We start from the raw sequence: 16605 nt of genomic DNA, 5'->3' as shown, positions 1-16605 counted from the left end.
ATCGCGAGTTTTTCAAGTTGCTTAGCGACGGTACGAGCCTGCGATTCTCTCCGCTGATCCGTAACACAGGAAACCCAAAGAAAATATTCACTGTTACATTTTAATTTTTCCCTGCCTTCATCGAAAGATTTTAAAAAGACAATTAAAAAATTAAGGATAAGAAAAATAGTTGCCAAATACTTAATTGCTTAATTCGACGGATTCCTAATACCATTTATCATATTTCTTTTGTTTTTTTCCAGCCAGCCCTCAGTTTACATCCACCACAGGAAGCCCACTGTTACCCACGTCGTCGACTGCATCGTGAACTCGCATTCTTCGCCGTTTCATAAAAATAGTAATTTTGCTTTTTGTCGAGAAATGCCGTATCTTCAAGTCCAAACGAACATCCCAGCGGCTAAAGTCCCTGAGGATTTCTTGAAAAAATCGACAACCCTCCTAGCAGACCTTCTAGGCAAACCAGAATCGGTGAGTTTTAGATTTAGAAGGAAAATATATCTGAATGGTCGTGTCGCGTACCGCCATACGTCACAATGAAATATTTTCTATTTTCGCTTTACTCCAAAACGGCTTCAGTATTCAAGAAGTTAAAGTGTTTGTAACTTTTGTAATATGATTTCGGAGATTGAAGCCTTATTATTTGAGTGCTTTGATGGGATTATTTTCGATGCTTCAATGCAGCCAACTAGGGAGGCCATTTTAGGGACCGATCATTAATTATGTAGGAAGAGGGGGGGGGGGGGGGGGGAGGGAGAAATCAGGGGGGGGGGTATTTTTCTAGTTGACAAGGGGTGGGTCATGATAAAAATATATTTTGAGAGGGGGCTCAGTGTTTCTAAGCCACAATCAAAGTTCATTGAAATAGTCAAATAGGCTCCAACGAAGACATAAAGTACATATGTACTGATGAAGATGATGTATAAAGAATGTGCACCTCTGTGTCTGGCGGTACTATCGTCATGTACGGATTAATGAAGTACGTCATAGGTTTCCAAACACACGAGTGGGACTTAGAAATTTTGGTTCTCCTCATTTAGAAAAAAAATTAAGTGAAGACACCAAAAATTGAACTCGGTACCTTCGGCACCAAAGAACTACTACAATGCCAACCCCAACCCCTACCCTAAACCTAACCACTAGACCACGAAGTGAATTCAGTTGGGTGGTCTCATTTTTTAGTCATATTTAAACGATGTATCATCAACATGTGCACATAAATATTTATTATAGTTTAATTTATGCTATCATAGGGTATGACTACTAGCCGATTACTCGAAATTTGAATTTGAATAGAATTCCCCTGACAATTCCTGTACACGATGATACAATCTGTCTGGCCCATTGCTAGAGGGAGGTTTGTTTTCCTACCAATCTTAATTATGCCTTTTAAGACTGAAATAGCATTACACATTCCTACAAAGGTGGAGAGGGAGGGTTTGTTTGAACCATTGAATCACCCCAGGTGGAGGGCCTGATTGTGATTTATTATTATTTTAAAATCATATATTCTGTATTCAACATTCAGTTCATATGTGTATGCATTGAGCCTGGGCAGCTAATGACGTGGGCAGGAACGTCTGAACCAACTGCTATTGTTCAGTTGACCAACATTGGCCGACATGATGCAGAAACAACCAAGAAGTACACAGAGATGTTGACAGAACATCTAGTGAAACAGCTTGGTGTCCCACAGGACAGGTATATTACACTTAGTCTCACGTTGATAATGAATCAATGAATAACGAGAAGTGAAAGCATAAGAACACAGAAAAATTCTGAGTTCCAGATGGGATTTATTCATTATCATATGTATGTCTAATAATATGTCTGTTCTCATAGCCTCACATTATTTGTATGGGATTCAAGGACCAAGTACTATGAGCATATCCAGATTTGTCTGAGTATGGTGCTTAAAAATCTGAAGTACCCATTCCAAAAACTTCTGCTATGCATTGTGCTTCTCCTAACAATTCTCTCGTGTTTTGCCAATCCCATTGTGCTTTATGACTGCACACATTATGTGGGCACGTTTTCTATTTCTTCATTAAACATATCTGTGTCATGTTCTTCCTTTCCAGGATGCACCTTGTCTTCCACACAAAAGATAGATTTGAAATTGGTCACAATGGCAAAACATTTGCTTAATAGATCAATCTTTCACGCTTGAAGATTTGAAGTGAAAAGCTACTGATATTAAGATCAAGGTGGTTTTCCAGTAAACAAAGTTTTATCAATAGAATATTTCTCTGCATGAAGCAGAGCCAATAACTAATGCATGACCAACAAAATTGTCAAATTGCAAACAGAAATCCTAAATAGTTTTGTGATTTTAAATAGTTTATAGCCAAGTTTTATAAACAATTAAAGTGAATAACAAAGTTGAACTGATTGTTTTTGATTCAGGTTTTATCTTATGTCAGTATAAGAAAACCTATATGCATTCAGACTATCAGATATATGAAGTTGAAGTCCTTTTTCAATAGCAAAAGATGGTGCAATTGTGATCTAGCTTGGGTGTCTTGTACATCTTACCTTACAAGGCCTTGGTTGTACCCAATCTAGACCACAATGCATTTTTAAATTTAAACTTAGAAAAGGCAGGAAGCAGGGGTGAATTTCTTAAGTCTGTCATTTTGTCTAAAATGATGTTTTAAGAAATTAGTTATGCATTGCGTCAAGTGCAGAACTTTATTTGCTGGGTTTCAATAAGCCAATAAAAAGTCTTAAAATCTCATTATCTGCTCCAAATGGTAGTCAAAAACCAACCACCCACCATGTGCTATCAGCCAGGATTCTATTTTAATTCAGCTGATAAGCATTCACATATCACAAGACAGTAACTGCATGCATTAGTAGGAAAACCAAGGATGTGTATACACTTATTTCAATAAAGTTAGTCACACCTGAAAAGCTACACAGCCGAGACCAGCAAAGGATTATGGGTAGATACATTTTACGTTTCAAACGCTTGATAACTGTTGATGGACACGAGATCTTCTACCAGTAATAAGTTCACCTCATCTGAGCATCCTCAACTGTTGCAGTTTGTGTTGAAAGCTTTACTTGTTAGATATAAAATATTTCCCATTGTTCTCAGCGATCACAGCTTTCTAGGTTTTTGGTGACTAACTTTATTGAAATAAGTATATACTCTATGCAGAAGACACTTCATGGCTGTAACCAGGCAATGTTGGTTCATATTCTTCAAAGGGTGATCAACACAAACAGACCCACCAAACAGGACACTGAACATCTGCACAGTTTCAACTACGTTTATTTCTATAATGAAAATTTAATAGGTTTTGCCAAGGAATTCATCCAACACGAGTTTCAAAAACACAAGGTCTTTACTTGTACCCCATAACTTTCCCTATCCAGAGAGACTTGAATCTCTATTTCATAGAGCAGAACCTAGCTTACATTAAATATTATATCTTATAGAAAATTATAAACCTCCAACATTAATAATTATTAAGAGAATCTTGAATTTGCATTCAAAGGGGCATTGTCAACATGCATTACAGGCAGCAGTATAGAATATAAGCATGGATCCAAAACGGGCTACAGTAATTCAGCTGTACAAGACAGTCATCTAAGGCTATGTTTTCTTCTTGACAGTGTTAATTAGTACTGATGGTTGGCAACGAACAAGCTCTGATCTCCAGCAAGACTTGCCTCTCCTTTGTACTCTCCTTTTGCAGCCTCTCCATTAGCCTTGGCACGCTTCAAGAACTCTTTCTGACCTGCCTTGACATTTTCTTTCTTGCCGCTCCATGCCTTTAGGGCACTGGCCTGAAGGGCTCGGCCAAAAGAAAAAGTCAACTTCCATGGCTTTTTACCTGTTGGTAAAGATACAAGGTTGTCAACTATTCATTGCGAGCCATCATACATTTTTGTTTTGCAACAAAACCAAATGCAGAAAAAAATCAAGTTAAGTAAATAATACTAGTTGTACATTTGGAATTAACAATGTATTAATCCATTCCAAGATTGAGGAAAAACTGGGTCAAGATGCCATTACAGAGCATTGGGAGAATGTTTTAAGAACATATTTCCAAGATTAATTCATTAATGCATCCCCTAATACAATCCCACAAAGCTGTGCAATGCCAACTCTACCCAGGTTTTTTATCAACCTTGAAATGGCTAATCAGTGTGGATTTCAAATGTATAGCCAGTATCAATTTACTTCACTTGCCTGTCACCCACTCAAAAATAAACATTAATTTTTCTGGTCGGACATCATAAAAGATGGTGTGTTCTGATTGCCTATTTGAGCAGGTGGTATTTTCTCAGTATCTGCCTGCAGTCGCAGTCCGGTATCCTGGGACTGCTCAACAACGATTACAGAATAAATAAATAAATATATTATTTACTATCCTAAAGTCAGTCATGAAAAACTGTGCCCTCTGTCTTGAAAACGGACCTCAGCCTGACAGCCTTGTTCTGTGTATTCAAGACCTTGGTCACAGTTTTTCTTTTTCCAGACCTGCTGGCCTGTAAATAAAATATATGTATGTAATAGATCGAATTACAATTTAGAAGAACAACCAATAAACAAACTCTACTCCCATATGGCAAGTCTGAGGATCAAAATCGAACTTGGGTTGCATTGGTAAAAGGCGAATACTCCAACCACTAAGCCACTTATGCTTCCCACAAATTTTTAAGGTTTAATTTTAAAAAATTGGAGAACAAATATCTTACCAGGGTACTGATTGATTGCATTAAGGTGGATAGAGGCCTGTTCCTCAGACTGTCCTCCTGATAAAAATGTAATTCCTGGTACAGCAGCTGGTACAGTCCTCTGCAAGGCCTCTACAGTAGCCTTACCACATTGTTCTGGAGTGCTTTTTTGGGGACAACTTTGACCTAAATAAAAATTTGAAAAATATTTTCATGTACAAAATTAGGTAATCATTGGGAAGGAGAGGGAAAGGTATTTTTGTTGCCATAGCAAAGCAGTCACTTAAAATTCACCTATGCTATAGGCTCATGTGTCTAAAGTATCCTTCACTTTCATGTTAATGTCATCTCATGGACTTTAACAAAAGATTTCTCATTAAGTCCGTTTGTACCTGTCCACCAGCATGGCCGCCATGTCTTTATCTTTTGATTCTCTTGGGAATGGTTTAAAACCACTAATTCATTTTAAGTTGATTGTACATTTCGTAATCAACTTTACAAAGATAATACTCATCCAGAAAACCTAAGCTAGCTTAAATATTAGAAAATTTATAACACTGAACTGGTAAAAAGATTCGAAATATTTATGCATTTGTAGCCACAGAGAAAATCTGTGATAGTTGGTTGATAAAGGAGAAGAGATAGTACAAATTTCCATTTAAAATTTGTACAATCAGCTCCCATGCTTTCTATCTGAACTAAAAACATTCACGAAAGTTAAAGGTCAATTCCTAAATTGACTGTCATATTTAGCTGTCAAGACTAAAAACCTCCAACACCCTCTGCAAACACACCAAAAAGAAAACAAGAAATACCATTTACTTTCGTACCTGGAGTTACCATGTTAGGCTTCAGTAAAGTTCCTTCAAGATAAACATGATGATCTACCAGAGCCTTGTATTGTGCAGAAAGAACCGCCTCTGTGACTTTCTGTGCACGTTCCAAGGAATGATCTCCATCACAGAGGACTTCAGGCTCTACTATGGGGACGATTCCATTCTGTTGACAAATAGTTGCATAGCGAGCAAGAACATTGGCATTCTCCTTCATGGCTAGTTCCGAGGGGGTATGGTCAGTGATTTTAAGCACACAACGCCATTTAGCGAAGTCACAGCCGTCTTTTTTGTACTGCTCACATCTCTGAGACAGGCCATCAAGACCTTGAGTTGTGCCTTCTCCTTGTGTTCCAGCCAGCGGGACTACTCCTTTGTCAACTTTGATTCCAGGGATGATTCCTTGGTCTTTGATGATCTTCACGAATGGAGTTCCATCGTCTGCTTTCTGGTACAAGGTTTCCTCGAAGAGAATAACACCACTGATCGAATTACGCATTTCAGCGCCACTAGTGAACAAAAGCTGACGGTACTGACGACGGTTTTCTTCAGTATTCTCGACACCGATGTTTGCAAGACGCTTTCCCATGGTACCAGTGCTTTCATCAGCAGCAAGAAGCCCTTTACCAGGAGCTACAATAGCCTCGGCAATCCTTTTCAGCTCGGCTTTGAGCTCAGGAGTAAGAGGAGCGTCCATTTTTGATGATTTTTCGGGAGCACAAAGTCACCAGTACCTTTCGGAAAAGCAGAGAGAACGAAGGTCGCTCGTCCTGACGTTGAAGAAACATGGAGGACTTGTCATAATGAATGCTGATTGGTTTAAAATTACGTCTTTCATCTTATCAACCAATCAAAACCTGACGTGCAGTCGTGCCACATAACATGCACTCGTAATCTTGTCAATCTTTCTTATCCCGGTAAAAAACCGAATAATTTTTTTCTTCTCTTTCTTTGAACATCAAGGAATAATTATTGCTCTTCTAATACAATGCAGTTTAGTCCTTAATAAATATTTTTCGTTTTTTTTTTTAACTTAAAAAAAAAAAGAAAATGAAACGCCGTACAATACAAGACATCTAATTCTGCTGAAGACATCTTAAAATAATTGGGTATGTAAAGAATAATACAATACTTGTTTCAAAACGTTATAAAAAAGTTTTTTTTTATATAATCTTTCGCTTTTACGTCACCACACATGTACATACCCTCGGCACACCTCCCATACACAGGAAGCCCAATATTTCGAAGAGTAATTGAGCCCGAAATTAAATCAGCGGTAAGCATTTTAAAAACAAAACCCAAAATGGCGGACAAATTTTTTAAATGTTCGAAAACTTTTAAATCTTCATTTTTTACAGCGTTCGTTCGCACAGAAAACATTTTATGCACAGCATGTTTAAATAAGGTAACAGAAAATCATTTAATTTCCCAAAATTGGATTTTTTGTTTAGATGTGCGTTTTTTTGTGTGTTTCAGAAATTCGTATGTGTGAGCACACGGTTTGCAAGTCGTCTTTCTACTCTAAGTAAATCTATAAGTAAATCCAAAGAAACAAAGGAACCTTCTGTAAAGATTCGTCCAAGAATAAAGTCACTTTCTAAAGAACATCCTCCAGAAAAAGAGCAGGTATGGATTGTAGAAGGTGTAAAGTAAGGAGAGATTGGAAGTAATACACAGGCGACAAAATTGTATGAAACAAGTAATTATTTGTTGAGTTGCATGTTGCAGAGCAAACACTGCTGGTATCATCACTATGTGCACAATATATTTTCTTTGTTGCAAAAAGTGGAAGCTCTCTACTCTTTGCAACAAAGAAGCTCAGAATGTGAGAAACATTTGCTCTGCAACTTGCAATTTAAAAGTGTTGCACAATAAGTCGTATTGTTTTACAATTGTATTACCAGTATTACTGCACCTTAAGGAAAGGCTTGTTGTTTTTATCAATGAATCAATGTCGCATAACACTCACGTCTCACTTCTGGGGTTTGGGTTCAATTCCTGGACATGCCCTCACATGTGCATAGAGTATATTAAGTCTCTTCCTCGAGTAGAGGGCTTTTCTTAATATTTTCTGGTTTTTCTCCTTCACAACGACCAGCAAGCAAAATTTAAATTTGATTTGTGGGATAGATATGCTCTGACTTAGATCAGCCAAGAGGTTGTTTCAGGGTTTGATCTGTGAGTAAGACCTGACTTAGATCAGCCAAGAGGTTGTTTCAAGGTTTGATCTGTGAGTAAGACCTGACTTAGATCAGCCAAGAGGTTGTTTCATAAAATCAATAAATTTGACAGTTTGTTTCGTGGTCATATCATAAATGTTGAATTGATAATGTGTCATTTCTGGATGAATTTCAGGATGATTTATTGTGTTTAACATACTCTACTGGTGAGAGATATCATTTACTTGGATTACGTGATTCTATATATGCGTTAAAAGATAAATATACAATAACAGCTTTACCAAAAGGTGAGAAGTGGTGGATTAATAAGGAATGTGTACAGTAGTTCCAGAAAATACCCCCACCATGGAGGGAATTTGTAAAAAGACCCCCCTACCCTCAGGAACTTCTAATTTTCTTTCATACAAATTCTGTAATTTTATTATTTATTTGACCCCAATCCCCTCCAGTATTTCCAATTTCCTCCATGGGTGGGTACAGATATTTTCTAGAACTACACAAAAAATATACATTTCAGTAAGGGCTTTTCAAGTAAGTCTAATGTGTAGTTCCAGAAATTATAAATATCCACCCCACAGAGGAATTTGTAATTTCCCGAAGGGTAGGGGGTCAGAGAAAGAACAAAACGTACACAGATTGTATGGAAGAAAATTGAAATTTCCAGTGGTAAGGGGGGTCTTTAAAAGAATCCTCCATGAGGGGGATATGAATAATAATTTCTGGAACAACACAATGAACAATTATATCTCTGGCCCTCATGGTCTATAAGTCAATGGCCCTTGAGGTCGAAGGCTGAATAAACCATTAAAGCTGAATTCTGATTGTTTTAGTATAAGCTTACTAATTGGTGAAATATGGGACAGGTCGTTTATTACGTTGTAGGGGGGAGGGGAGGGGGTTGATGGGTTTGTGGGGAAAAAATTAAGTAAAATTTGTACCCCCTTACACTATCTTTCCATAAAAAATGTACCCCCATCTTCAGCATCATTTAGTTTAATTTTTTTATTCTGAAGTTTAACCCCTTTTTTATTCCTCAAAAACAAAGTTTACCCCCTCAAATTACATTTTTTCAAAAACATACCTACTCTAAAATCACCATCCCCCTATGACGTAATAAACGATAGACCACTAATACACCACTAGTAGCTCAGCCAATAAGAGCACAGGATTTGTGATTGACCATTGGTAGGTTTATACTAAATATAAAATAATAAAATACTCCCTAATGATAATTTTTAAAATTCAAAGATGCCAGGGATGTTTTACATGTCTGTACAACAAAGAAAGACCAAAATGGTACAAGTACCGGGGACATATTCTTTTTCAGGTAGGCACGAACTACTTTACTCTTAAATTTCTCTAATATTACTGTATTTAGTATGATAATTGATTGCAGCGATGATAATGATTGACTGTTATCTATAACATTCAGGCTGTAGTTGATTGTCGATCATTCTAGCATCATTGTACTGCTAGAATGGCCTTCTCTAGGTGGTTACATCATAGAAGCTATGCCAGAATGAATCTATTGCTTTATTTCAGAAAACAACGACTGTGACCACCTTTATCAACTTAAATGAATAGATCATGATATATTTTATTTCATAGATGGCTTGGTGCTGTTGTTTTTTGGAATATAGAAAGCGAAGAGGTAAATATATATATATTTTTTAATGAATTCAAACCATGCCTCTTAATTCTTAAACATTACAAATAAAAATCAACAACGTCTACAATCATAGTGATGGACCAAATCTACTTGAGTATAATGCTTTCCTATTTCAGACCATGTCATTCCCTAGAGTATTATTTCTTTGTTTAATGGTTGAACATAAGAAGACACATGAACATGGGTAGCATGGGTGTCGCTCGCGGCTAACGGATCGTCTTTCACTGCTGTGAGTCCAACGGGTCAGGTCGCTGGTTCGAGCCCTGAGGTCACCACAAGTGAATTTAGTTTGTTTGATGTGTTGTTCTCTCCTATGCTACAAGGGTCTTCTCCGGGTTTTCCGGTTTTCTCCCTCCCTAAAAATAAACGTGAGTTGAGCGTTGTGTGCGTAGAATATTAAATGTAGTGGTAGTGCGTGTGACCGAAAAGTGTCCGCAATTAGTGCGGAAGCACTAGAACAACTAGACGCTCAAATAAAAGTGATTTATTTATTTATTTTACTTATTTTATTTTATATGGATACAATTCATACAAAGAATCCTATTCTCAAGAAAATGGCACATGGTTTGAAATGGATAAACATGTCCAAGTTGATTTGGTTTATTTCTTCATGCAAAATCAGACTTTTCGTTTGCATTTCGTTTTATTTTATAAATCATGAATTTATCTGACACCAATAAGCCTGAAGCGAGATGATGTTTTACCCCCGACTCTATACCATAATAGTTTTTAAATTTCTTTCATATTAAAATTTTTGATTCCTTAGAGAATACGGGAACAACAGTCATAATTAAAGAACAAAAGCAGTGTGAAAAGGATTATGGTCTAGAGACGGGGGTAAAACGTCATCTCGCTTCAGGCTTATTAATATATGATTGCTTGATGAAGATTCTGCAGATACAAAGTATCATTAGAAGGTTTGAAGAAAGCAGCAGCTATGAAAACGAAGACATCGAAGAAGAAAGTGAAGAAATCCCTTACTCATATTGCAAGTAGGTAGAAATCCCTTACTCATATTGCAAGTAGGTAGTTTTTAAACACTTCAATTTACAACACTGGCAACGCAATTATGTTTGATTGCTATGGTTTTAAGGCCCCGTCCACACCTATCCGGAAATTTTTGTATCCGCAAATTTCTTTTTGCGGATACGGGTTGCGTCCACCCATGTCCGGAAATTTTTGTATCCCTATCCGGAAATTTTTCGAAAACGGTCTCTAGAGTGGAAATTTTCAAATACGCTCTGAATACGGATACGTGTGGACGGCCGTATCCGCAAATTTTTGAATACGATGACGTAAACATGATTTTGCGCATGCTCAATAAGAAAAACTAACTGTCAAAGGGACTAGGCACTAGCGTGCATCAGGGCGGATCATAAAATTTCCGGATACGTGTGGACAGTGAAAACGATTCGAATACGCTGCGTGTGGACGCGAACATTTTCGTATCCGCAAAAAAAAAAATTTGCGGATACAAAAATTTCCAGATACGTGTGGACGGGGCCTAAGATTGCATTCCTTTTTCTTTTCTTTGCATGCATGTCTCTTTCTAACTTTTCTGTGCTGCTTCTGGAATATGACAAAAAAAAAAAAAAAAAAAAAAAGAAAGAACATTTACGTCTACTATTTACAACCTGTTGTATCAAATAAATTCTCATTTCTGGATTTTTTAAAGAAATGGGACTAGTTTTGTGAAAGGAAGAATAAATCTCAATCAAGATGCAAGCAATGAGATGAAAGCTCTGGAAAAGTTTGCATTCTCGAATGCTATTGCTTTATCAGGTGGGTTTTTAAAAGGATTAAAACAAATTATGTTTTTGGTAGGAAGAGTATAAGGGGGCTTATATTTATTGGCACATGGGAGGGGGGGCTGGGAAAACCACATGAAAAGCTTTACAAACATAACCCACCCCTCCCCCGTCCATGGTAGAGGCAACTATTGCATAGCCCCCCTTTTATCATTCTCCAATAGTTCTCATTCCCCCTCAATATGTGATACCCCGCCCACCCAAATACTTTCTCAAAATAATGTAACCCCCCCTATAATTTGGCCAAACCCCCCATGCGCTAATATAATGCACTAACCTTGGCACTAGACATCTTTTGCCATCTTTTTTCCTCTTTTTTTCTTGGGTTCTCCGGTTTTTCCTCCCTCCGTAAAAAAATCAACATATGAGTCGAGCGTTGTGTGCATAAAATAGTAAACGTAGTGGTAGTGAGTGTGAGTGAAAGCAGGCCCACATCAGCGAAAGCTGCCAAAATAATAAGCCTGCTCTAACAAATAAAATATTATTATTATTACGTCCACCAAAATTCTTTTTTTGTTGTGACAGAAATTTGCACAATCTTGCATGTGTGATCGAAAACACTGTAATTGTTGCACATGAGAATGACAACTTAGACAAAGAATTTTATTCTCAAGAAAATGAGATATAGTTTTTTTGGTATTTTTTTCATAACTATCCAATCAAAGCTGTCTGAAGAAATGAAGGAATCAAACATTTTTTTAGGTGCCATCCAATCACAAATTGACACACTTTCTATCGTAAATTTTTAAAAACTTAACGGCAACAACAACATAAAGGGATTGCACAAAAAATGTTGGAACCTCAATAAAAATCTGGCTTGTGGTTGGATGATTTGAAAAATTCTTGAAGTGCTCATGGCTTGAGCGTCCTGAATCTAAAAATGTTGATTGCGCTGTAAAAAAATTGATTTAATGGGTCATCAAAGTTACGATATTAAATTTATAAACATTTTCCTGAAAATAGTTATCGTGTTTTATTAATTGCAACATAATTATGATAAATAATATTTTCACTTTCATTTTAGTAAAGCTTGGTATTTGGGAGTCAGAACTTGAAAAGTATATTGACTCAATAGCTTGGGTTCCTGATGTAAGTGAGTTTTTGACCATAAATTTTCAAATTGTTTTATTGAAATTATTTCTTTATCTGGGCTGCCTGTGGACATGAAAACAGAGGTAACTCAGCTGGAAGTATGATAGGGAATCATGTGTACTTTCGACCACAGAGCCTTGTCATTTTTACTTCACATGTCCAGAGACTATGGGAAACCCTTGTGCATGGTCGCGGGAAATCTTGCTAATAGTCCCCTTCACAGTTCCCTACGCCATCTTGAAAGGTAGCCGTGCCGTTGATAGGGACGTGAATAATCGTTCAAGGTGTTAAAAAAGGTCTCCATCATTGCAAGCTCACCGTTCATCTCGCTTCGATGCAAAGGCACGGCTATAACCTTCGAGAGGAGCCGGAAACTGTGAAGGGGACTACTGAGACTCATTTCTTTGAAACACACAACTAGCTGATTTTTTTAACCAGGCCCGCATGACAAAACTCAAAACTTGTGCATATCTGCAATGCGGCGTTGAGCAAAAATATAAACAGAGCACAGAGAAAACCTTGCATTTGGTGAAATAACTATTAAAAAAGAGTATTTAACTTTTCACAATTAAACTATAGAACTTCACGAGCGAAAAATAAAAGGTTAAAGCTTTAAGCATAAATGTATTACATGCTTTCTATAGATATGATTTCTTGTTTGTTTTGTTTTGTTTTTTTAGGCTTTAAGCAAAGGTGTAAAGCTGAGAATGTCACGTAAGGAAATCCTAGAGAAAACTGGAGAACTGATATCGCTTCGGTAAAGCTCTTTTAAAATATACCGTTTTCTCAAAGTTGCGTGCGCATCCAAATTTAAGGAGCTCGACGGGCCACGATACCAGAACACGAGCTTTATGATGAGAATTATCATACATTTCTATTACAAAAATTTTCCGATAAGAATTCATAAAATTGATTGTTCTTCTCTTTAAATTTAAAACTGGCTTCTCAATTTTAATGAATTTGCGTGTTTCAATTAGTTGTGGCTCGTCAAGTTGGATGCGCACGCAACCTTGAGAAAACGGTCTATTGATGACCAAGAGATGTCAATCGTTGGAAAATACAATCACCTCCCCACCATCCCAAGCCTTACCCTATGTATTCTATGGTACTAGAGTGAAGTCATTTGACCCTTGAAATAGATATTAGACTAACACACTTTAGTAGACCTTAATTCCATTGTTTTCTTTTGTGTCTATTTGACTATTACACGTTGACTAATAATTTTTATTTCACGGGTTAAATGCCTTCACTCTATCGTTTTTTAAGTTACACATCAAAGGGTGAGATTGGATTGGATTATCACACCAAAAAAGCCACTAATTAAGGCTGATTGTTTGGTTGTTATAACTCTCAGCAGTAAAGATTTAGGAGGACTTTCTTTTTAGGAAAGGGAGTACCCTTTGCTTACAAATCACTGGGCTCATCTAGGCTGTGCATGTGCGCTCCCCCTGCACCCCTCCCCTAGATCTGCCCCTGAGGCAAAGATAAAAACCCTCACCCTCAGTCCCACTAGGGAATGATAAGAACAGTAGCATAAGAAACGTAGAAAGCCAAGGCTGCGATGTAATCGTGTCTAATTTTTTCATCCTAATTGTTTAGGTATAAAATTAATTTATATTCAGACCTATTGATGACTCCAGATTTTTATTGGGATCGTGAGGACCTTGGCTACTTGTATGAGAGCATGTGTTCATATATGGAAGTTAGAAGAAGAACTAAGGTACTCAATTTATCAGTAACCACTTGCTGTGTAGTTGAATTTGATTTTCAAGTTTAGGTACAGTTTAGGTAGGAACAGTTGTGCAATGAAGCACGTATGTTTTTGTTCAATGATGGCTTCCTTTGTGGATCATAAATCCTTCAACGATTTTTCTTTTCCGTTATCCCTGCACTAGGAGCAAAAAGCTCCAGCGGAATTTATGCGTTGGGTGTTTAGCCGAGTGACGTGCTGGTTCAGAAGTGTGTGAAGGATTAGAATGCTCATCGACGTAAGGGAGCACGGCAAATGCGCGCAGGCGCGCGGTTTTGAAAATTAGGTTTCCTGTGGTAAAAAAATGGTGATGACGAATGCGGTTTTTCGAAAAAATATAGTACGGGCTCAATCCAATATGGCGCTACAAGTTAAACTGTGTATATTTATACCAAAGCGCGACAGCTGCTATAACGGTCTTCCTGTGTCAAATTACGCCATCACCACAGGAACCCCAACTTTTCAAAACCGCGCGCGTACGCTCATTTGCCGTGCTCCCTTGATCGACGCGCATCCTTTTAGGCCCCGTCCACACGTATCCGTAAATTTTTGCATCCGCAAATTTTTTTTGCGGATACGGTTTGCGTCCACACGTGTCCGGAAATTTTTGTATCCGTTTCCGGAAAGTTTCGAAAACGGTCTCCAGAGTGGAAATTTTCGAATACGCTGACGTAAATACGATTTTGCGCATTCTCAATAAGAAAAACTATCCGTCAAAGGGACTAGGCACTAGCGTGCATCAGGGCGGATCAAGAAATTTCCGGATACGTGTGGACAGTGAAAACGATTCGAAAACGATTGGAATAAGCTGCGTGTGGACGCGAAGATTTTCGTATCCGCAAAAAAAAAATTTGCGGATACAAAAATTTCCGGATACATGTGGACGGGGCCTAAGTGTCTCGCCAACGTATTTTTCTCAGCATGAGCAGATGTCTTTGACATTGGAGAGGTGTGTGTTTTGAACGAACCTGGACAACGTGCTTCATTGCACAACTGTTCCCTAAGGGGGTGACTTGAAAACACATGCTTTTATGAAGTTACATTCAACTAATTTACAAGGTTCGTGCTACTCCTTAAACTCCTTGAAAACTCCTTGAATTTTTGCTTTGATCATTACTTGCATGGTTCTGAAATAGATCTAGTCAGAAAGATCGGAAAATCTGAAAATCGAAAGTCTTATTGAACATGGAATGGCGTCAGCATGTGGTCCAAACTTTTCAGTGAAACCACCAGCGCAGAGCGTGGTTCCACTTGAGTTTGTATCACATGCTGAATTCTTAACCTTATGATGACCCTCCCCCCACCCCCCGCCACAAATAATAAAACCTACCTTCTCTTACTTTCCTTTTTTCAAGTATTATCAGCTAATTTAATATGTGATGTTTCTTGACGCAGGTTATGAATGAGAAACTAAATCACTGCAATGAGTTAGCGGAATTACTCAGGACACATCTTAGTGAAAAGCACTCATTTAATCTGGAGTGGGGAATCATAGTGCTCATTGCGATTGAGGTACAGTACACGTAAAACAAGTTTAGGCTCGTACGCGCGGTGCAGTTCCGTTGCTTGCACTGTTGCGGGTGACAGGGTTTTTAAGCGTGCTATTATATACCAAGTGTCAAAGTGCATTTTCTCTCTATATTCATAGAGAGTGCCACGTGGTGGTCATAATATCGTAAAACAAGTAAACCTTTTCTATTTCTGCCTCTACTTACATTGCAAACCGCTATCATGATGGTATTTTATGCTTTCGGATAAAAGCCGCCAACCCCGCCAGTCTGGCTGTGAGAAGACTTTTGACATTTTTATGACATCATATTTTTAAATCTTCAGATTGTATTCGAGATTATCCACCTGATAGAGAATCATTTTCCATTAAGCTGATAATTTCTCTCGTCTGATGAAGAATTTTAATCAAGGAACGCTAGAAAAAGGTTGTAAGAAATTAATGACACCAATGCAGAATGTTTACCACAGCAGTGATTGCACCATTTCACAGTCTGGGGGTCAAAACAAAAGGATCCCCTTTTCTTGAAAAACTTTTTTTGATCTTGATATTTTTCATTGATTTGCCGACCTCCGAATATCCGAGGAACTTAGTGCAAAAGGTAGATAGCTTGATAAAGTATACTCTAGGAAATTGGGTAGTTTTTTGCTATTAAAATTTCCCGCTACGATAGATTTCATGTTGTATTGCAGTTTCTAGCGGTTTTGGAAATTTTGAAATAATTTTTTTAACTATTGGTTGCTGCTTATTAGAACTGTTTGCTGTGAGCCATCAGGCGAGCAGCAGGACTTATCTTTACAATTGGGATCCCTGTGTGCTATATGCCAGAAAGAAACTCGATTTGTGGTTGTCGAGATGATTTTCGGAGTATGCAGTATGTTTGTTGTTTTTGTATGTTTGGTTTTCACCTACGTCATCAAAAATTTTGCAAGGATTTATATGAAACGAAACTTCCACAGGCCGAAAGAGTGGCCAAAACTATGTCTCAGCCACAATTCAAGCTAAGAGAAGTTTTAGATACGAAGATATAAGCGATTGATTATGGCAAAAATTTTAGTTGAAATGTATGGGTCCGCCATC

At 37.7% G+C, this 16605-nt stretch overlaps 3 protein-coding genes and 1 long non-coding RNA gene across 4 annotated transcripts; 2 read left to right on the top strand and 2 right to left on the bottom strand.

Moving 5' to 3' along the window:
* The first annotated feature begins 291 nt into the window (after window positions 1-291).
* LOC116288847 (macrophage migration inhibitory factor homolog) lies at window positions 292-2384 on the top strand. The gene is made up of 3 exons (XM_031695697.2): window positions 292-468; window positions 1526-1698; window positions 2079-2384. Exons 1-3 carry the CDS (start codon window positions 361-363, stop codon window positions 2143-2145), a joined length of 348 nt encoding a protein of 115 aa, XP_031551557.1. The 5' UTR covers window positions 292-360; the 3' UTR covers window positions 2146-2384.
* Window positions 2385-3256: 872 nt separating this feature from the next.
* LOC116288771 (fructose-bisphosphate aldolase A-like) lies at window positions 3257-6287 on the bottom strand. The gene is made up of 3 exons (XM_031695596.2): window positions 5517-6287; window positions 4708-4872; window positions 3257-3839 (listed from the first exon to the last, which is right to left on the bottom strand). The coding sequence occupies exons 1-3, from the start codon at window positions 6214-6216 to the stop codon at window positions 3625-3627; spliced, it is 1080 nt and encodes a 359-aa protein (XP_031551456.1). The 5' UTR covers window positions 6217-6287; the 3' UTR covers window positions 3257-3624.
* A 440-nt stretch (window positions 6288-6727) lies between these two features.
* Window positions 6728-16199, top strand: LOC116288770 (required for meiotic nuclear division protein 1 homolog). The gene is made up of 12 exons (XM_031695594.2): window positions 6728-6924; window positions 6996-7145; window positions 7875-7986; window positions 8948-9026; window positions 9308-9350; window positions 10257-10360; window positions 11044-11150; window positions 12201-12265; window positions 12949-13025; window positions 13868-13988; window positions 15414-15530; window positions 15852-16199. Exons 1-12 carry the CDS (start codon window positions 6823-6825, stop codon window positions 15900-15902), a joined length of 1128 nt encoding a protein of 375 aa, XP_031551454.1. The 5' UTR covers window positions 6728-6822; the 3' UTR covers window positions 15903-16199.
* Window positions 10354-15487, bottom strand: LOC148910077 (uncharacterized). Its single transcript, XR_016120169.1, has 3 exons — window positions 15349-15487; window positions 11454-11520; window positions 10354-10937 (listed from the first exon to the last, which is right to left on the bottom strand). It is a non-coding gene; the product is annotated as an uncharacterized LOC148910077 (long non-coding RNA).
* Window positions 16200-16605: the final 406 nt, after the last annotated feature.

The sequence above is a fragment of the Actinia tenebrosa genome, unplaced genomic scaffold, assembly GCF_029948245.1.
Source record: "Actinia tenebrosa isolate PJP-AT-01 unplaced genomic scaffold, QUT_ActTen_1.0 PGA_scaffold1__47_contigs__length_23844297, whole genome shotgun sequence".
Lineage (NCBI taxonomy): Eukaryota > Metazoa > Cnidaria > Anthozoa > Actiniaria > Actiniidae > Actinia > Actinia tenebrosa.
This window is presented reverse-complemented; position numbering and strand designations above follow the sequence as displayed.

What these genes read in the sequence shown, in the direction of transcription:
- LOC116288847 (XM_031695697.2), top strand. Translation starts at nt 361, where the DNA reads ATGCCGTATCTTCAAGTCCAAACGAACATCCCAGCGGCTAAAGTCCCT. An exon ending in TTCTAGGCAAACCAGAATCG is followed by an intron (nt 469 to 1,525) that starts GTGAGTTTTAGA and finishes TTCAACATTCAG; the next exon opens with TTCATATGTGTATGCATTGA. An exon ending in CTTGGTGTCCCACAGGACAG is followed by an intron (nt 1,699 to 2,078) that starts GTATATTACACT and finishes CTTCCTTTCCAG; the next exon opens with GATGCACCTTGTCTTCCACA.
- LOC116288771 (XM_031695596.2), bottom strand. Translation starts at nt 6,216, where the DNA reads ATGGACGCTCCTCTTACTCCTGAGCTCAAAGCCGAGCTGAAAAGGATT. An exon ending in GCCTAACATGGTAACTCCAG is followed by an intron (nt 4,873 to 5,516) that starts GTACGAAAGTAA and finishes ATTTTTATTTAG; the next exon opens with GTCAAAGTTGTCCCCAAAAA. An exon ending in TGCAATCAATCAGTACCCTG is followed by an intron (nt 3,840 to 4,707) that starts GTAAGATATTTG and finishes CTTTACCAACAG; the next exon opens with GTAAAAAGCCATGGAAGTTG.
- LOC116288770 (XM_031695594.2), top strand. Translation starts at nt 6,823, where the DNA reads ATGGCGGACAAATTTTTTAAATGTTCGAAAACTTTTAAATCTTCATTT. An exon ending in GCACAGCATGTTTAAATAAG is followed by an intron (nt 6,925 to 6,995) that starts GTAACAGAAAAT and finishes TGTGTGTTTCAG; the next exon opens with AAATTCGTATGTGTGAGCAC. An exon ending in CAATAGCTTGGGTTCCTGAT is followed by an intron (nt 12,266 to 12,948) that starts GTAAGTGAGTTT and finishes TTGTTTTTTTAG; the next exon opens with GCTTTAAGCAAAGGTGTAAA.